Source organism: Heterodontus francisci, chromosome 8 (genome assembly GCF_036365525.1).
Source record: "Heterodontus francisci isolate sHetFra1 chromosome 8, sHetFra1.hap1, whole genome shotgun sequence".
Lineage (NCBI taxonomy): Eukaryota > Metazoa > Chordata > Chondrichthyes > Heterodontiformes > Heterodontidae > Heterodontus > Heterodontus francisci.
The window spans coordinates 119,365,373-119,388,592 of NC_090378.1; the positions used below are offsets into that span (position 1 = coordinate 119,365,373).

Below are 23,220 nucleotides of genomic sequence, written 5' to 3' on the forward strand. Positions count from 1 at the left end.
TCATTGATCTCACCAAAGCCTTTGACCTCGTCAGCAGACGTGGTCTCTTCAGACTACTAGAAAAGATCGGATGTCCACCAAAGCTACTAAGTATCATCACCTCATTCCATGACAATATGAAAGGCACAATTCAACATGGTGGCTCCTCATCAGAGCCCTTTCCTATCCTGAGTGGTGTGAAACAGGGCTGTGTTCTCGCACCCACACTTTTTGGGATTTTCTTCTCCCTGCTGCTTTCACATGCGTTCAAATCCTCTGAAGAAGGAATTTTCCTCCACACAAGATCAGGGGGCAGGTTGTTCAACCTTGCCCGTCTAAGAGCGAAGTCCAAAGTACGGAAAGTCCTCATCAGAGAACTCCTCTTTGCTGACGATGCTGCTTTAACATCTCATACTGAAGAATGCCTGCAGAGTCTCATCGACAGGTTTGCGTCTGCCTGCAATGAATTTGGCCTAACCATCAGCCTCAAGAAAACGAACATCATGGGGCAGGATGTCAGAAATGCTCCATCCATCAATATTGGCGACCACGCTCTGGAAGTGGTTCAAGAGTTCACCTACCTAGGCTCAACTATCACCAGTAACCTGTCTCTAGATGCAGAAATCAACAAGCGCATGGGTAAGGCTTCCACTGCTATGTTCAGACTGGCCAAGAGAGTGTGGGAAAATGGCGCACTGACACGGAACACAAAAGTCCGAGTGTATCAGGCCTGTGTCCTCAGTACCTTTCTCTACGGCAGCGAGGCCTGGACAACGTATGCCAGCCAAGAGCGACGTCTCAATTCATTCCATCTTCGCTGCCTTCGGAGAATACTTGGCATCAGGTGGCAGGACTATATCTCCAACACAGAAGTCCTTGAAGCGGCCAACATCCCCAGCTTATACACACTACTGAGTCAGCGGCGCTTGAGATGGCTTGGCCATGTGAGCCGCATGGAAGATGGCAGGATCCCCAAAGACACATTGTACAGCGAGCTCGCCACTGGTATCAGACCCACCGGCCGTCCATGTCTCCGTTATAAAGACGTCTGCAAACGCGACATGAAATCGTGTGACATTGATCACAAGTCGTGGGAGTCAGTTGCCAGCATTCGCCAGAGCTGGCGGGCAGCCATAAAGACAGGGCTAAATTGTGGCGAGTCGAAGAGACTTAGTAGTTGGCAGGAAAAAAGACAGAGGCGCAAGGGGAGAGCCAACTGTGCAACAGCCCCAACAAACAAAATTCTCTGCAGCACCTGTGGAAGAGCCTGTCACTCCAGAATTGGCCTTTATAGCCACTCCAGACGCTGCTTCACAAACCACTGACCACCTCCAGGCGCGTATCCATTGTCTCTCGAGATAAGGAGGCCCAAAAGAATATATAACTGTGGGATGTGTCGGTGCAGGAGGTGGGAATGTGTGTCCATTATAATATATTATATATAACTGTGGGATGTGTCAGTGCAGGAGGTGGGAATGTGTGTCCATTATAATATATTATATATAACTGTGGGATGTGTCGGTGCAGGAGGTGGGATTGTGTATCCATTATTATATATTATTTTTTACTGTGGGATGTGTCAGTACAGGATGTGGGAATGTGTATCCATGATTATATATTATATATAACTGTGGGATGTGTCAGTGCAGGAGGTGGGAATGTGTGTCCATTATAATATATTATTTTTTACTGTGGGATGTGTCGGTGCAGGAGGTGGGATTGTGTATCCATTATTATATATTATATATAACTGTGGGATGTGTCGGTGCAGGAGGTGGGATTGTGTATCCATTATTATATATTATTTTTTACTGTGGAATGTGTCAGTACAGGAGGTGGGAATGTGTATCCATTATTATATATTATATATTACTGTGGGTTGTGTCAGTACAGGAGGTGGGACTGTGTGTCCATTATTATATATTTTATATAACTGTGAGATGTGTCAGTACAGGAGGTGGGACTGTGTGTCCATTATTATATATTATATAAAACTGTGGGTTGTGTCAGTGCAGGAGGTGGGACTAAGTTTCCATTATGATATATTATATATAACTGTGGGTTGTGTCAGTACAGGAGGTGGGACTGTGTGTCCATTATTATATATTATATATAACTGTGGGACATGTCAGTACAGGAAGTGGGAATGTGTGTCCATTGTTATATATTATTTTTTACTGTGGGATGTGTCAGTGCAGGAGGTGGGACTGTGTGTCCATTATTATATATTATTTTTTACTGTGGGATGTTTCAGTACAGGAGGTGGGACTGTGTGTCCATTATTATATATTATATATAACTGTGGGATGTGTCAGTGCGGGAGGTGGGACTGTGTATCCATTATTATATATTATATATAACTGTGGGACGTGTCAGTACAGGAGGTGGGACTGTGTGTCCATTATTATATATTATATATAACTGTGGGATGTGTCAGTGCAGGAGGTGGGACTGTGAATCCATTATTATATATTATTTTTTACTGTGGGATGTGTCAGTACAGGAAGTGGGAATGTGTATCCATTATTATATATTATATATAACTGTGGGATGTGTCAGTGCAGGAGGTGGGACTGTGAATCCATTATTATATATTATATATAACTGTGGGATGTGTCAGTACAGGAATTGGGAATGTGTATCCATTATTATATATTATATATAACTGTGGGATGTGTCAGTACAGGAAGTGGGACAGTGTATCCATTATTACATATTATATATAACTGTGGGATGTGTCAGTGCTGGAGGTGGGAATGTGTATCCATTATTATATTTTATATATTACTGTGGGATGTGTCGGTGCAGGAGGTGGGACTGTGTGTCCAATATAATATATTATTTTTTACTGAGGGATGTGTTAGTACAGGAGGTGGGATTGTGTATCCATTATTATATTTTATATATTACTGTGGGATGTGTCGGTGCAGGAGGTGGGAATGTGTATCCATTATTATATATTATATATAACTGTGGGATGTGTCAGTACAGGAAGTGGGAATGTGTATCCATTATTACATATTATATATAACTGTGGGATGTGTCAGTGCTGGAGGTGGGAATGTGTATCCATTATTATATTTTATATATTACTGTGGGATGTGTCGGTGCAGGAGGTGGGAATATGTATCCATTATTATATATTATTTTTTACTGTGGGATGTGTCAGTACAGGAGGTGGGAATGTGTATCCATTATTATATATTATATATTACTGTGGGATGTGTCGGTGCAGGAGGTGGGACTGTGTATCCATTATTATATATTATTTTTTATTGTGGGACGTGTCAGTCCAGGAAGTGGGAATGTGTATCCATTATTATATATTATATATAACTGTGGGATGTGTCGGTGCAGGAGGTGGGACTGTGTATCCATTATTATATATTATATATAACTGTGGGATGTGTCAGTGCAGGAGGTGGGAATGTGTGTCCATTATAATATATTATTTTTTACTGTGGGATGTGTCAGTACAGGAGGTGGGACTGTGTATCCATTATTATATATTATATATAACTGTGGGATGTGTCGGTGCAGGATGTGGGATTGTGTATCCATTATTATATATTATTTTTTACTGAGGGATGTGTCAGTGCAGGAGGTGGGACTGTGTATCCATTATTATATATTATTTTTTACTGTGGGATGTGTCAGTACAGGAGGTGGGAATGTGTATCCATTATTATATATTATATATAACTGTGGGATGTGTCGGTGCAGGAGGTGGGAATGTGTATCCATTATTATATATTATATATAACTGTGGGATGTGTCAGTACAGGAGGTGGGAATGTGTATCCATTATTATATATTATTTTTTACTGTGGGACGTGTCTGTACAGGAGGTGGGACTGTGTATCCATTATTATATATTACATATAACTGTGGGATGTGTCGGTGCAGGAGGTGGGAATGTGTATCCATTATTATATATTATATATAACTGTGGGATGTGTCGGTGCAGGAGGTGGGAATGTGTATCCATTATTATATATTATATATAACTGTGGGATGTTTCAATACAGGAGGTGGGACTGTGTATCCATTATTATATTTTATATATTACTGTGGGATGTGTCAGTGCAGGAGGTGGGAATGTGTATCCATTATTATATATTATTTTTTACTGTGGGACGTGTCTGTACAGGAGGTGGGACTGTGTATCCATTATTATATATTATATATAACTGTGGGATGTACCAGTGCAGGAGGTGGGACTGTGTGTCCATTATTATATATTATTTTTTACTGTGGGACGTGTCAGTCCACGAGGTGGGAATGTGTATCCATTATTATATATTATATATAACTGTGGGATGTGTCAGTGCAGGAGGTGGGACTGTGTGTCCATTATTATATATTATATATAACTGTGGGATGTGTCAGTACAGGAGGTGGGACTGTGTGTCCATTATTATATATTATATATAACTGTGGGATGTGTCACTACAGGAGGTGGGACTGTGTGTCCATTATTATATATTATATATAACTGTGGGATGTGTCAGTGCAGGAGGTGGGAATGTGTGCACATTATTATATATTATATATAACTGTGGGATGTGTCACTACAGGAGGTGGGACTGTGTGTCCATTATTATATATTATGTATAACTGTGGGATGTGTCAGTGCAGGAGGTGGGACTGTGTGTCCATTATTATATATTATATATAACTGTGGGATGTGTCAGTACAGGAGGTGGGACTGTGTGTCCATTATTATATATTATATATAACTGTGGGATGTGTCACTACAGGAGGTGGGACTGTGTGTCCATTATTATATATTATATATAACTGTGGGATGTGTCAGTGCAGGAGGTGGGACTGTGTGTCCATTATTATATATTATATATAACTGTGGGATGTGTCAGTACAGGAGGTGGGACTGTGTGTCCATTATTATATATTATATATAACTGTGGGATGTGTCACTACAGGAGGTGGGACTGTGTGTCCATTATTATATATTATATATAACTGTGGGATGTGTCACTACAGGAGGTGGGACTGTGTGTCCATTATTATATATTATATATAACTGTGGGATGTGTCAGTGCAGGAGGTGGGAATGTGTGTCCATTATTATATATTATATATAACTGTGGGATGTGTCACTACAGGAGGTGGGACTGTGTGCCCATTATTATATATTATATATAACTGTGGGATGTGTCACTACAGGAGGTGGGAATGTGTATCCATTATTATATATTATATATAACTGTGGGACGTGTCAGTACAGGAGGTGGGACTGTGTGTCCATTATTGTATATTTTATATAACTGTGGGATGTGTCAGTACAGGAGGTGGGACTGTGTGTCCATTATTATATATTATATATAACTGTGGGACGTGTCAGTACAGGAAGTGGAACTGTGTGTCCATTATTATATATTATATATAACTGTGGGATGTGTCAGTGAAGGAGGTGGGAATGTGTGCCCATTATTATATATTATATATAACTGTGGGATGTGTCAGTACAGGAGGTGGGACTGTGTGTCCATTATTGTATATTTTATATAACTGTGAGATGTGTCAGTACAGGAGGTGGGACTGTGTGTCCATTATTATATATTATATAAAACTGCGGGTTGTGTCAGTGCAGGAGGTGGGACTGTGTTTCCATTATGATATATTATATATAACTGTGGGTTGTGTCAGTACAGGAGGTGGGACTGTGTGTCCATTATTATATATTTTATATAACTGTGAGAGGTGTCAGTACAGGAGGTGGGACTGTGTGTCCATTATTATATATTATATAAAACTGTGGGTTGTGTCAGTTCAGGAGGTGGGACCGTGTGTCCATTATGATATATTATATATAACTGTGGGTTGTGTCAGTACAGGAGGTGGGACTGTGTGTCCATTATTATATATTTTATATAACTGTGAGAGGTGTCAGTACAGGAGGTGGGACTGTGTGTCCATTATTATATATTATATATAACTGTGGGACGTGTCGGTGCAGGAGGTGGGACTGTGTTTCCATTATGGTATATTATATATAACTGTGGGACGTGTCAGTACAGGAAGTGGGAATGTGTGTCCATTGTTATATATTATTTTACACTGTGGGATGTTTCAGTTCAGGAGGTGGGAATGTGTATCCATTATTATATATTATATATAACTGTGGGACGTGTCAGTGCAGGAAGTGGGAATGTGTATCCATTATTACATATTATATATAACTGTGGGACGTGTCAGTGCAGGAAGTGGGAATGTGTATCCATTATTATATATTATATATAACTGTGGGATGTGTCAGTGCAGGAGGTGGGAATGTGTGTCCATTATTATATATTATATATAACTGTGGGACGAGTCAGTACAGGAATTGGGAATGTGTATCCATTATTATATATTATATATAAGTGTGGGACGTGTCAGTACAGGAAGTGGGAATGTGTGTCCATTATTATATATTATATATAACTGTGGGACGAGTCAGTACAGGAATTGGGAATGTGTATCCATTATTATATATTATATATAAGTGTGGGACGTGTCAGTACAGGAAGTGGGAATGTGTGTCCATTATTATATATTATTCTTTACTGAGGGATGTGTCAGTACAGGAGGTGGGACTGTGTATCCATTATTATATTTTATATATTACTGTGGGATGTGTCGGTGCAGGAGGTAGGACTGTGTATCCATTATTATATATTATTTTTTACTGTGGGACGTGTCAGTCCAGGAAGTGGGAATGTGTATCCATTATTATATATTATTCTTTACTGAGGGATGTGTCAGTACAGGAGGTGGGACTGTGTATCCATTATTATATTTTATATATTACTGTGGGATGTGTCAGTGCAGGAGGTGGGAATGTGTATCCATTATTATATATTATATATAACTGTGGGATGTGTCAGTGCAGGAGGTGGGACTGTGTATCCATTATTATATATTATATATAACTGTGGGATGTACCAGTGCAGGAGGTGGGACTGTGTGTCCATTATTATATATTATTTTTTACTGTGGGACGTGTCAGTCCACGAGGTGGGAATGTGTATCCATTATTATATATTATATATAACTGTGGGATGTGTCAGTGCAGGAGGTGGGACTGTGTGTCCATTATTATATATTATATATAACTGTGGGATGTGTCAGTGCAGGAGGTGGGAATGTGTGCCCATTATTATATATTATATATAACGGTGGGATGTGTCAGTACAGGAGGTGGGACTGTGTGTCCATTCTTGGAGATTTTATATAACTGTGAGATGTGTCACTACAGGAGGTGGGACTGTGTGTCCATTATTATATATTATGTATAACTGTGGGACGTGTCAGTACAGGAGGTGGGACTGTGTGTCCATTATTGTATATTTTATATAACTGTGAGATGTGTCAGTACAGGAGGTGGGACTGTGTGTCCATTATTATATATTATATATAACTGTGGGACGTGTCAGTACAGGAAGTGGAACTGTGTGTCCATTATTATATATTATATATAACTGTGGGATGTGTCAGTGAAGGAGGTGGGAATGTGTGCCCATTATTATATATTATATGTAACTGTGGGATGTGTCAGTACAGGAGGTGGGACTGTGTGTCCATTATTGTATATTTTATATAACTGTGAGATGTGTCAGTACAGGAGGTGGGACTGTGTGTCCATTATTATATATTATATAAAACTGTGGGTTGTGTCAGTGCAGGAGGTGGGACTGTGTTTCCATTATGATATATTATATATAACTGTGGGTTGTGTCAGTACAGGAGGTGGGACTGTGTGTCCATTATTATATATTTTATATAACTGTGAGATGTGTCAGTACAGGAGGTAGGACTGTGTGTCCATTATTATATATTATATAAAACTGTGGGTTGTGTCAGTTCAGGAGGTGGGACTGTGTTTCCATTATGATATATTATATATAACTGTGGGTTGTGTCAGTACAGGAGTTGGGACTGTGTGTCCATTATTGTATATTATATATAACTGTGGGACGTGTCAGTACAGGAAGTGGGAATGTGTGTCCATTGTTATATATTATTTTACACTGTGGGATGTTTCAGTTCAGGAGGTGGGAATGTGTATCCATTATTATATATTATATATAACTGTGGGACGTGTCAGTACAGGAAGTGGGAATGTGTATCCATTATTACATATTATATATAACTGTGGGACGTGTCAGTGCAGGAAGTGGGAATGTGTATCCATTATTATATATTATATATAACTGTGGGATGTGTCAGTGCAGGAGGTGGGACTGTGTATCCATTATTATATATTATATATAACTGTGGGACGTGTCAGTACAGGAATTGGGAATGTGTATCCATTATTATATATTATATATAAGTGTGGGACGTGTTAGTACAGGAAGTGGGAATGTGTGTCCATTATTATATATTATTCTTTACTGAGGGATGTGTCAGTACAGGAGGTGGGACTGTGTATCCATTATTATATTTTATATATTACTGTGGGATGTGTCGGTGCAGGAGGTGGGACTGTGTATCCATTATTATATATTATTTTTTACTGTGGGACGTGTCAGTCCAGGAAGTGGGAATGTGTATCCATTATTATATATTATATATTACTGTGGGACGTGTCGGTGCAGGAGGTGGGACTGTGTATCCATTATTATATATTATCTATAACTGTGGGATGTGTCAGTGCAGGAGGTGGGAATGTGTGCCCATTATTATATATTATATATAACTGTGGGATGTGTCAGTACAGGAGGTGGGACTGTGTGTCCATTATTATATATTATATAAAACTGTGGGTTGTGTCAGTGCAGGAGGTGGGACTGTGTGTCCATTATTATATATTATATAAAACTGTGGGTTGTGTCAGTGCAGGAGGTGGGACTGTGTTTCCATTATGATATATTATATATAACTGTGGGTTGTGTCAGTACAGGAGGTGGGACTGTGTGTCCATTATTATATATTTTATATAAATGTGAGATGTGTCAGTACAGGAGGTGGGACTGTGTGTCCATTATGATATATTATATAAAACTGTGGGTTGTGTCAGTTCAGGAGGTGGGACTGTGTTTCCATTATGATATATTATATATAACTGTGGGTTGTGTCAGTACAGGAGGTGGGACTGTGTGTCCATTATTATATATTATATATAACTGTGGGACGTGTCAGTACAGGAAGTGGGAATGTGTGTCCATTGTTATATATTATTTTTTACTGTGGGATGTTTCAGTACAGGAGGTGGGAATGTGTATCCATTATTATATATTAAATGTAACTGTGGGACGTGTCAGTACAGGAAGTGGGAATGTGTATCCATTATTACATATTATATATAACTGTGGGACGTGTCAGTGCAGGAAGTGGGACAGTGTATCCATTATTATATATTATATATAACTGTGGGATGTGTCAGTGCAGGAGGTGGGACTGTGTATCCATTATTATATATTAGATATAACTGTGGGACATGTCAGTACAGGAATTGGGAATGTGTATCCATTATTATATATTATATATAAGTGTGGGACGTGTCAGTACAGGAGGTGGGAATGTGTATCCATTATTATATATTATATATTACTGTGGGACGTGTCGGTGCAGGAGGTGGGACTGTGTATCCATTATTATATATTATATATAACTGTGGGACGTGTCGGTGCAGGAGGTGGGACTGTGTATCCATTATTATATATTATATATAACTGTGGGATGTGTCAGTACAGGAGGAGGGACTGTGTGTCCATTATTGTATATTTTATATAACTGTGAGATGTGTCAGTACAGGAGGTGGGAATGTGTATCCATTATTATATATTATTTTTTACTGTGGGACGTGTCTATACAGGAGGTGGGAATGTGTATCCATTATTATATATTATATATAACTGTGGGATGTGTCAGTACAGGAGGAGGGACTGTGTGTCCATTATTGTATATTTTATATAACTGTGAGATGTGTCAGTACAGGAGGTGGGAATGTGTATCCATTATTATATATTATATATAACTGTGGGATGTGTCAGTGCAGGAGGTGGGACTGTGTGTCCATTATTATATATTATATATAACTGTGGGATGTGTCAGTGCAGGAGGTGGGACTGTGTATCCATTATTATATATTATTTTTTACTGTGGGATGTGTCAGTACAGGAGGTGGGAATGTGTATCCATTATTATATATTATATATAAATGTGGGATGTGTCGGTGCAGGAGGTGGGACTGTGTATCCATTATTATATATTATTGTTCACTGTGGGATGTGTCAGTACAGAAGGTGGGAATGTGTATCCATTATTATATATTATATATAACTGTGGGATGTGTCAGTACAGGAAGTGGGAATGTGTATCCATTATTATATATTATATATAACTGTGGGATGTGTCAGTGCAGGAGGTGGGACTGTGTGTCCATTATTATATATTATATATAACTGTGGGATGTGTCAGTGCAGGAGGTGGGAATGTGTGCCCATTATTATATATTATATATAACTTTGGGATGTGTCAGTGCCGGAGGTGGGACTGAGTGTCCATTATTATATATTATATATAACTGTGGGATGTGTCAGTGCAGGAGGTGGGACTGAGTGTCCAATATGATACTTTATATTTTACTGTGGGATGTATCAGCACAGGAAGTGGGACTGTGTGTCCATTATTATATGTTATATATAAATGTGGGACGTGTCAGTACAGGAGGTGGGACTGTGTGTCCAATATTATATATTATATATAACTGTGGGATGTGTCAGTGCAGGAGGTGGGACTGTGTGTCCATTATTATATGTTATATATAAATGTGGGACGTGTCAGTACAGGAGGTGGGACTGTGTGTCCATTATTATATATTATATATAACTGTGGGATGTGTCAGTACAGGAGGTGGGACTGTGTGTCCATTATTATATATTATATAAAACTGTGGGTTGTGTCAGTTCAGGAGGTCGGACTGTGTTTCCATTATGATATATTATATATAACTGTGGGTTGTGTCAGTACAGGAGGTGGGACTGTGTGTCCATTATTGTATATTATATATAACTGTGGGACGTGTCAGTACAGGAAGTGGGAATGTGTGTCCATTGTTATATATTATTTTACACTGTGGGATGTTTCAGTTCAGGTGGTGGGAATGTGTATCCATTATTATATATTATATATAACTGTGGGACGTGTCAGTGCAGGAAGTGGGAATGTGTATCCATTATTACATATTATATATAACTGTGGGACGTGTCAGTGCAGGAAGTGGGAATGTGTATCCATTATTATATATTATATATAACGGTGGGATGTGTCAGTGCAGGAGGTGGGACTGTGTATCCATTATTATATATTATATATAACTGTGGGACGTGTCAGTACAGGAATTGGGAATGTGTATCCATTATTATATATTATATATAAGTGTGGGACGTGTCAGTACAGGAAGTGGGAATGTGTGTCCATTATTATATATTATTCTTTACTGAGGGATGTGTCAGTACAGGAGGTGGGACTGTGTATCCATTATTATATTTTATATATTACTGTGGGATGTGTCGGTGCAGGAGGTGGGACTGTGTATCCATTATTATATATTATTTTTTACTGTGGGACGTGTCAGTCCAGGAAGTGGGAATGTGTATCCATTATTATATATTATTCTTTACTGAGGGATGTGTCAGTACAGGAGGTGGGACTGTGTATCCATTATTATATTTTATATATTACTGTGGGATGTGTCAGTGCAGGAGGTGGGAATGTGTATCCATTATTATATATTATATATAACTGTGGGATGTGTCAGTGCAGGAGGTGGGACTGTGCATCCATTATTATATATTATATATAACTGTGGGATGTACCAGTGCAGGAGGTGGGACTGTGTATCCATTATTATATATTATATATAACTGTGGGATGTGTCAGTGCAGGAGGTGGGACTGTGTATCCATTATTATATATTATATATAACTTTGGGATGTGTCAGTGCAGGAGGTGGGACTGTGCATCCATTATTATATATTATATATAACTGTGGGATGTACCAGTGCAGGAGGTGGGACTGTGTGTCCATTATTATATATTATTTTTTACTGTGGGATGTGTCAGTGCAGGAGGTGGGAATGTGTGTCCATTCTTGTATATTTTATATAACTGTGAGATGTGTCACTACAGGAGGTGGGACTGTGTGCCCATTATTATATATTATATATAACTGTGGGATGTGTCAGTACAGGATGTGGGACTGTGTGTCCATTCTTGTATATTTTATATAACTGTGAGATGTGTCACCACAGGAGGTGGGACTGTGTGTCCATTATTATATATTATGTATAACTGTGGGACGTGTCAGTACAGGAAGTGGAACTGTGTGTCCATTATTATATATTATATATAACTGTGGGATGTGTCAGTGAAGGAGGTGGGAATGTGTGCCCATTAATATATATTATATATAACTGTGGGATGTGTCAGTGCAGGAGGTGGGAATGTGTATCCATTATTATATATTATATATAACTGTGGGATGTGTCAGTGCAGGATGTGGGACTGTGTATCCATTATTATATATTATATATAACTGTGGGATGTACCAGTGCAGGAGGTGGGACTGTGTGTCCATTATTATATATTATTTTTTAATGTGGGATGTGTCAGTACAGGAGGTGGGACTGTGTGTCCATTATTGTATATTTTATATAACTGTGAGATGTGTCAGTACAGGAGGTGGGACTGTGTGTCCATTATTATATATTATATAAAACTGTGGGTTGTGTCAGTGCAGGAGGTGGGACTGTGTTTCCATTATGATATATTATATATAACTGTGGGTTGTGTCAGTACAGGAGGTGGGACTGTGTGTCCATTATTATATATTTTATATAACTGTGAGATGTGTCAGTACAGGAGGTGGGACTGTGTGTCCATTATTATATATTATATAAAACTGTGGGTTGTGTCAGTTCAGGAGGTGGGACTGTGTTTCCATTATGATATATTATATATAACTGTGGGTTGTGTCAGTACAGGAGGTGGGACTGTGTGTCCATTATTGTATATTATATATAACTTTGGGACGTGTCAGTACAGGAAGTGGGAATGTGTGTCCATTGTTATATATTATTTTACACTGTGGGATGTTTCAGTTCAGGAGGTGGGACTGTGTATCCATTATTACATATTATATATAACAGTGGGATGTGTCAGTACAGGAAGTGGGAATGTGTATCCATTATTATATATTATATATAACTGTGGGACGTGTCAGTACAGGAAGTGGGAATGTGTATCCATTATTACATATTATATATAACTGTGGGACGTGTCAGTGCAGGAAGTGGGAATGTGTATCCATTATTATATATTATATATAACTGTGGGATGTGTCAGTGCAGAAGGTGGGACTGTGTATCCATTATTATATATTATATATAACTGTGGGACGTGTCAGTACAGGAGGTGGGAATGTGTATCCATTATTATATATTATATATAAGTGTGGGACGTGTCAGTACAGGAAGTGGGAATGTGTGTCCATTATTATATATTATTCTTTACTGAGGGATGTGTCAGTACAGGAGGTGGGACTGTGTATCCATTATTATATTTTATATATTACTGTGGGATGTGTCGGTGCAGGAGGTGGGACTGTGTATCCATTATTATATATTATTTTTTACTGTGGGACGTGTCAGTACAGGAATTGGGAATGTGTATCCATTATTATATATTATATATAACTGTGGGATGTGTCAGTCCAGGAAGTGGGAATGTGTATCCATTATTATATATTATATATAACTGTGGGATGTGTCGGTGCAGGAGGTGGGACTGTGTATCCATTATTATATATTATTTTTTTACTGTGGGATGTGTCAGTACAGGAAGTGGGAATGTGTATCCATTATTATATATTATATATTACTGTGGGACGTGTCGGTGCAGGAGGTGGGACTGTGTATCCATTATTATATATTATATATAACTGTGGGATGTGTCAGTGCAGGAGGTGGGAATGTGTGCCCATTATTATATATTATATATAACTGTGGGATGTGTCAGTACAGGAGGTGGGACTGTGTGTCCATTATTGTATATTTTATATAACTGTGAGATGTGTCAGTACAGGAGGTGGGACTGTGTGTCCATTATTATATATTATATAAAACTGTGGGTTGTGTCAGTGCAGGAGGTGGGACTGTGTTTCCATTATGATATATTATATATAACTGTGGGTTGTGTCAGTACAGGAGGTGGGACTGTGTGTCCATTATTATATATTTTATATGACTGTGAGATGTGTCAGTACAGGAGGTGGGACTGTGTGTCCATTATGATATATTATATAAAACTGTGGGTTGTGTCAGTTCAGGAGGTGGGACTGTGTTTCCATTATGATATATTATATATAACGGTGGGTTGTGTCAGTACAGGAGGTGGGACTGTGTGTCCATTATTATATATTATATATAACTGTGGGATGTATCAGTACAGGAAGTGGGACTGTGTGTCCATTATTATATGTTATATATAAATGTGGGACGTGTCAGTACAGGAGGTGGGACTGTGTGTCCAATATTATATATTATATATAACTGTGGGATGTGTCAGTACAGGAGGTGGGACTGTGTGTCCATTATTATATGTTATATATAAATGTGCGACGTGTCAGTACAGGAGGCGTGACTGTGTGTCCATTATTATATATTATATATAACTGTGGGATGTGTCAGTACAGGAGGTGGGACTGTGTGTCCATTATTATATATTATATAAAACTGTGGGTTGTGTCAGTTCAGGAGGTGGGACTGTGTTTCCATTATGATATATTATATATAACTGTGGGTTGTGTCAGTACAGGAGGTGGGACTGTGTGTCCATTATTGTATATTATATATAACTGTGGGACGTGTCAGGACAGGAAGTGGGAATGTGTGTCCATTGTTATATATTATTTTACACTGTGGGATGTTTCAGTTCAGGAGGTGGGAATGTGTATCCATTATTATATATTATATATAACTGTGGGACGTGTCAGTGCAGGAAGTGGGAATGTGTATCCATTATTACATATTATATAAAACTGTGGGACGTGTCAGTGCAGGAAGTGGGAATGTGTATCCATTATTATATATTATATATAACTGTGGGATGTGTCAGTGCAGGAGGTGGGACTGTGTATCCATTATTATATATTATATATAACTGTGGGACGTGTCAGTGCAGGAAGTGGGAATGTGTATCCATTATTACATATTATATAAAACTGTGGGACGTGTCAGTGCAGGAAGTGGGAATGTGTATCCATTATTATATATTATATATAACTGTGGGATGTGTCAGTGCAGGAGGTGGGACTGTGTGTCCATTATTATATATTATATATAAGTGTGGGACGTGTCAGTACAGGAAGTGGGAATGAGTGTCCATTATTATATATTATTCTTTACTGAGGGATGTGTCAGTACAGGAGGTGGGACTGTGTATCCATTATTATATTTTATATATTACTGTGGGATGTGTCGGTGCAGGAGGTGGGACTGTGTATCCATTATTATATATTATTTTTTACTGTGGGATGTGTCAGTGCAGGAGGTGGGAATGTGTATCCATTATTATATATTATATATAACTGTGGGATGTGTCAGTGCAGGAGGTGGGACTGTGTATCCATTATTATATATTATATATAACTGTGGGATGTACCAGTGCAGGAGGTGGGACTGTGTGTCCATTATTATATATTATTTTTTACTGTGGGATGTGTCAGTGCAGGAGGTGGGAATGTGTGCCCATTATTATATATTATATATAACTGTGGGATGTGTCAGTACAGGAGGTGGGACTGTGTGTCCATTCTTGTATATTTTATATAACTGTGAGATGTGTCACTACAGGAGGTGGGACTGTGTGTCCATTATTATATATTATGTATAACTGTGGGACGTGTCAGTACAGGTGGTGGGACTGTGTGTCCATTATTGTATATTTTATATAACTGTGAGATGTGTCAGTACAGGAGGTGGGACTGTGTGTCCATTATTATATATTATATATAACTGTGGGACGTGTCAGTACAGGAAGTGGAACTGTGTGTCCATTATTATATATTATATATAACTGTGGGATGTGTCAGTGAAGGAGGTGGGAATGTGTGCCGATTAATATATATTATATATAACTGTGGGATGTGTCAGTGCAGGAGGTGGGACTGTGTATCCATTATTATATATTATATATAACTGTGGGATGTAACAGTGCAGGAGGTGGGACTGTGTGTCCATTATTATATATTATTTTTTACTGTGGGATGTGTCAGTACAGGAGGTGGGACTGTGTGTCCATTATTGTATATTTTATATAACTGTGAGATGTGTCAGTACAGGAGGTGGGACTGTGTTTCCATTATTATATATTATATATAACTGTGGGATGTGTCAGTACAGGAGGTGGGACTGTGTGTCCATTATTATATATTTTATATAACTGTGAGATGTGTCAGTACAGGAGGTGGGACTGTGTGTCCATTATTATATATTATATAAAACTGTGGGTTGTGTCAGTTCAGGAGGTGGGACTGTGTTTCCATTATGATATATTATATATAACTGTGGGTTGTGTCAGTACAGGAGGTGGGACTGTGTGTCCATTATTGTATATTATATATAACTTTGGGACGTGTCAGTACAGGAAGTGGGAATGTGTGTCCATTGTTATATATTATTTTACACTGTGGGATGTTTCAGTTCAGGAGGTGGGAATGTGTATCCATTATTATATATTATATATTACTGTGGGACGTGTCAGTACAGGAAGTGGGAATGTGTATCCATTATTACATATTATATATAACTGTGGGATGTGTCAGTGCAGGAGGTGGGACTGTGTGTCCATTATTATATATTATATATCACTGTGGGATGTGTCAGTACAGGAGGTGGGAATGTGTGCCCATTATTATATATTATATATAACTGTGGGATGTGTCAGTACAGGAGGAGGGACTGTGTATCCATTATTATATATTATTTTTTACTATGGGACGTGTCTGTACAGGAGGTGGGACTGTGTATCCATTATTATATATTATATATAAGTGTGGGACGTGTCAGTACAGGAATTGGGAATGTGTGTCCATTATTATATATTATATATAAGTGTGGGACGTGTCAGTACAGGAAGTGGGAATGTGTGTCCATTATTATATATTATTCTTTACTGAGGGATGTGTCAGTACAGGAGGTGGGACTGTGTATCCATTATTATATTTTATATATTACTGTGGGATGTGTCGGTGCAGGAGGTGGGACTGTGTATCCATTATTATATATTATTTTTTTACTGTGGGATGTGTCAGTACAGGAAGTGGGAATGTGTATCCATTATTATATATTATATATTACTGTGGGACGTGTCGGTGCAGGAGGTGGGACTGTGTATCCATTATTATATATTATATATAACTGTGGGATGTGTCAGTGCAGGAGGTGGGAATGTGTGCCCATTATTATATATTATATATAACTGTGGGATGTGTCAGTACAGGAGGTGGGACTGTGTGTCCATTATTGTATATTTTATATAACTGTGAGATGTGTCAGTACAGGAGGTGGGACTGTGTGTCCAATTTTATATATTATATAAAACTGGGTTGTGTCAGTGCAGGAGGTGGGACTGTGTTTCCATTATGATATATTATATATAACTGTGGGTTGTGTCAGTACAGGAGGTGGGACTGTGTGTCCATTATTATATATTTTATATGACTGTGAGATGTGTCAGTACAGGAGGTGGGACTGTGTGTCCATTATGATATATTATATATAACTGTGGGTTGTGTCAGTGCAGGAGGTGGGACTGTGTGTCCATTATTATATATTATATAAAACTGTGGGTTGTGTCAGTTCAGGAGGTGGGACTGTGTTTCCATTATGATATATTATATATAACTGTGGGTTGTGTCAGTACAGGAGGTGGGACTGTGTGTCCATTATTATATATTATATATAACTGTGGGACGTGTCAGTACAGGAAGTGGGAATGTGTGTCCATTGTTATATATTATTTTTTACTGTGGGATGTTTCAGTACAGGAGGTGGGAATGTGTATCCATTATTATATATTAAATGTAACTGTGGGACGTGTCAGTGCAGGAAGTGGGACAGTGTATCCATTATTATATATTATATATAACTGTGGGATGTGTCAGTGCAGGAGGTGGGACTGTGTATCCATTATTATATATTAGATATAACTGTGGGACATGTCAGTACAGGAATTGGGAATCTGTATCCATTATTATATATTATATATAAGTGTGGGACGTGTCAGTACAGGAGGTGGGAATGTGTATCCATTATTATATATTATATATAACTGTGGGATGTGTCAGTGCAGGAGGTGGGAATGTGTATCCATTATTATATATTATATATAACTGTGGGACGTGTCGGTGCAGGAGGTGGGACGGTGTATCCATTATTATATATTATATATAACTGTGGGATGTGTCAGTGCAGGAGGTGGGAATGTGTGCCCATTATTATATATTATATATAACTGTGGGATGTGTCAGTACAGGAGGAGGGACTGTGTGTCCATTATTGTATATTTTATATAACTGTGAGATGTGTCAGTACAGGAGGTGGGACTGTGTGTCCATTATTGTATATTTTATATAACTGTGAGATGTGTCAGTACAGGAGGTGGGAATGTGTATCCATTATTATATATTATATATAACTGTGGGATGTGTCAGTACAGGAGGTGGGACTGTGTGTCCATTATTATATATTTTATATGACTGTGAGATGTGTCAGTACAGGAGGTGGGACTGTGTGTCCATTATGATATATTATATAAAACTGTGGGTTGTGTCAGTGCAGGAGGTGGGACTGTGTTTCCATTATGATATATTATATATAACTGTGGGTTGTGTCAGTGCAGGAGGTGGGACTGTGTGTCCATTATTATATATTATATAAAACTGTGGGTTGTGTCAGTTCAGGAGGTGGGACTGTGTTTCCATTATGATATATTATATATAACTGTGGGTTGTGTCAGTACAGGAGGTGGGACTGTGTGTCCATTATTATATATTATATATAACTGTGGGACGTGTCAGTACAGGAAGTGGGAATGTGTGTCCATTGTTATATATTATTTTTTACTGTGGGATGTTTCAGTACAGGAGGTGGGAATGTGTATCCATTATTATATATTAAATGTAACTGTGGGACGTGTCAGTGCAGGAAGTGGGACAGTGTATCCATTATTATATATTATATATAACTGTGGGATGTGTCAGTGCAGGAGGTGGGACTGTGTATCCATTATTATATATTAGATATAACTGTGGGACATGTCAGTACAGGAATTGGGAATCTGTATCCATTATTATATATTATATATAAGTGTGGGACGTGTCAGTACAGGAGGTGGGAATGTGTATCCATTATTATATATTATATATAACTGTGGGATGTGTCAGTGCAGGAGGTGGGAATGTGTATCCATTATTATATATTATATATAACTGTGGGACGTGTCGGTGCAGGAGGTGGGACGGTGTATCCATTATTATATATTATATATAACTGTGGGATGTGTCAGTACAGGAGGAGGGACTGTGTGTCCATTATTGTATATTTTATATAACTGTGAGATGTGTCAGTACAGGAGGTGGGACTGTGTGTCCATTATTGTATATTTTATATAACTGTGAGATGTGTCAGTACAGGAGGTGGGAATGTGTATCCATTATTATATATTATATATAACTGTGGGATGTGTCAGTACAGGAGGAGGGACTGTGTGTCCATTATTATATATTATATATTATTGTGGGATGTGTCAGTGCAGGAGGTGGGACTGTGTGTCCATTATTATATATTATATATTATTGTGGGATGTGTCAGTGCAGGAGGTGGGACTGTGTGTCCATTATTATATATTATATATTATTGTGGGATGTGTCAGTGCAGGAGGTGGGACTGTGTGTCCATTATTATATATTATATATAACTGTGGGATGTGTCAGTGCAGGAGGTGGGACTGTGTATCCATTATTATATATTATTTTTTACTGTGGGATGTGTCAGTACAGGAGGTGGGAATGTGTATCCATTATTATATATTATATATAACTGTGGGATGTGTCGGTGCAGGAGGTGGGACTGTGTATCCATTATTATATATTATTGTTCACTGTGGGATGTGTCAGTACAGAAGGTGGGAATGTGTATCCATTATTATATATTATATATAACTGTGGGATGTGTCAGTACAGGAAGTGGGAATGTGTATCCATTATTATATATTATATATAACTGTGGGATGTGTCAGTGCAGGAGGTGGGACTGTGTGTCCATTATTATATATTATATATAACTGTGGGATGTGTCAGTGCCGGAGGTGGGACTGCGTGTCCATTGTTATATATTATATATAACTGTGGGATGTGTCAGTGCAGGAGGTGGGAATGTGTGTCCATTATTATATGTTATATATAAATGTGGGACGTGTCAGTACAGGAGGTGGGACTGAGTGTCCAATATGATACTTTATATTTTACTGTGGGATGTATCAGTACAGGAGGTGGGACTGTGTGTCCATTATTATATGTTATATATAAATGTGGGACGTGTCAGTACAGGAGGTGGGACTGTGTGTCCAATATTATATATTATATATAACTGTGGGATGTGTCAGTGCAGGAGGTGGGACTGTGTGTCCATTATTATATGTTATATATAAATGTGGGACGTGTCAGTACAGGAGGTGGGACTGTGTGTCCAATATTATATATTATATATAACTGTGGGATGTGTCAGTGCAGGAGGCGTGACTGTGTGTCCATTATTATATATTATATATAACTGTGGGATGTGTCAGTACAGGAGGTGGGACTGTGTGTATTGAGGTTTTTGTAAGGCTCTGTCTCACTGTGTAGAGGGAAGCTGTTATATTGCTGACAGTAATAATCTGCGACATCCTCATTCTGTACATTACTGATTGTCAGAGTGAATTTGGTGTTCTGTTGACTGCCGGTGAATCGTTCGGATATTCCTGTGTATCGATCCGTTGCCTCATAGATCAGGAGAGTGGGTTTCTGACCGTCTCGCTGCTGATACCAAGCTACTTCATTGCTAACGGACTGGCTGGCTGTACAGGTGATCGTTGCGGTCTGTCCCAGTGTCACTGACAGTGCCGGTGGAGACTGGGTCATGATGATGGTGTCTCCACTGATACCTGAGGGGTAATAGAGAAACAGAGTGAAGTAAGAACTGTCACAGAAAGACCCTGTAAAATGAGATATTATTAGAGAAAGTGACCGCTCCTCATGTTTCAGCATTTTCCCTCCAATCACAAGTCAGTAGAATTGGACTGAAATAAACAGCAGGAAAATATTAACCGTGGAAGGAGAGAGATTTGTACCTGCGACGCAGAATGCCAGAGGCCAGATCAGCTGGATGGGTGAAATCATGGTGCCTGCTCCTGTCTCTGTGCCTGGTTACTGATAAACTCTCCCTTCACTGGACTCTGCTTTATAAAGCTGCAGCCTGTGAGAGTCTGACTGCCTGTTTCTCAGTATGTAAATGGTATCACCCAGAGAAAGGCACGTCAGCAACTCTCACTTCCTCTTCTCTCTCGCTCTTCCACCCTCTCTCACTCTCCCTCTCCTCCCTCCCTCTTCCTCACTCTCCCTCTCCTCCCTCTCTTCCTCTTCCTCTGTCTCCCTCTCTTCCTCTTCCTCACTCTCCCTCTCCTCCTTCTCTTCCTCACTCTCCCTCTCCTCCCTCTCTTCCTCCTCCTCTGTCTCCCTCTCTCACTATCCCTCTCCCTCACTCACTCTCTTTCTCTCCCCTTCTGTCTATCCTTGTCTCTGTTTTGCTCTTTTGTGCTCTTTCTTTGTCATCCTCTCTTAATGCCTCTCTCTCTCTGTTACTCTGTCTCACTGGCCTGGATTTTAAGGCTCCCTCGACATTGTGATCCCTGGTGGGAGATCCTGAAGTTGGCTCCGGATGAGGCCACCACGGACCTTGACGCCGGCAGAGCCACTCCCGATCCTCCCGGTGACGGGGAGGCTCCGTGCCGACCACTCGGCCGCTGGGCGACAGGACCACAATTTAAATAGTTAAATTAATAATACTAATGAATTTAAATCTACTCACCCGTGATCTTGAGGGCCCGTCACAGTGTCGCACCTTCAGAACCCTGTCTGGGGAAACAAGGCACCACACTGGTGGGGAGGTGGGAGCAGGTCAGTTTCTCAGTGCAGGAGTTGGGGGGGAAACAGGGTCAAATAAACAGCAGGATGTAGGGGATGGTGGGAAGGGTGTACTTTAAACTTTGTGCAGTTTGGTGTGGGGAGGTCACATGTTAAATGTAACTGTTTTGGGGGGAAAGGGAATATAGTTGATGTAATTGTTATGGAGTTGGGTGAGAAAGGGGAATTGGAACTTTATTGATGTAATTCTGGGAGGAAATCTCTTTAAAAAATGTCAATATCCCGGCAGGACTGACTGCCCTTTAAAAATGGTGTCATTGCCGGCACACAGGCAGTTGACGCCATTGCCGGGGACGGACAGCCCATCCCCTCCACATGACTGAGGGAGGGGGAGATGTGGCCCACCCCACATGGTTAAATGAGCCTCCGCACTTCAGATCACGATGGCTCTTTGGTGTGCGGCCCACACGGGCAGGCTGTCATTTTGTGAGCTCGCCGACGAGCTCATAGAATCCAGCACATTGTTTCTCCTCTCTCTGTCTGTCTCTGTCTGTCTCTGACTGTCTGTCTCTGTCTGTCTGTCTCTGTCTGTCTGTCTCTCTGTCTCTGTCTCTCTCTCTCTGTCTCTCTCTCTCTCTCTGTCTCTCTATCTCTGTCTCTCTGTCTCTGTCTGTCTGTCTCTGTCTCTGTGTGTGTGTGTCTCTCTCTCTCTCTCTCTCTCTGTGTCTCTCTCTGTCTGTCTGTCTCTCTGTCTCTGTCTCTCTCTCTCTGTCTCTCTCTCTCTCTCTGTCTCTCTATCTCTGTCTCTCTGTCTCTGTCTGTCTGTCTCTGTCTCTGTGTGTGTGTGTCTCTCTCTCTCTCTCTCTCTCTGTGTCTCTCTCTGTCTGACTGTCTCTCTGTCTCTGTCTCTCTCTCTCTGTCTCTCTCTCTCTCTCTCTCTGTCTCTCTCTGTCTGTCTCTGTCTCTCTCTCTGTCTCTCATTCTCTCTCTCACCCTCTTTTTCTATCTCCCTCTCCCTCTCTCTGTCTCAGGATTCGAGCCTCTGG

At 39.5% G+C, this 23,220-nt stretch overlaps 1 gene segment (V, D, J or C); it reads right to left on the reverse strand.

Moving 5' to 3' along the window:
• Positions 1-21,486, reverse strand: part of LOC137373106 (Ig kappa chain V region Mem5-like) — a 132,961-nt gene extending 111,475 nt beyond the window's left edge. Inside the window, 2 exon segments of the V gene segment in view lie at positions 20,894-21,195; positions 21,382-21,486. Coding sequence covers positions 20,894-21,195; positions 21,382-21,430 — 351 coding nt within the window.
• Positions 21,487-23,220: the final 1,734 nt, after the last annotated feature.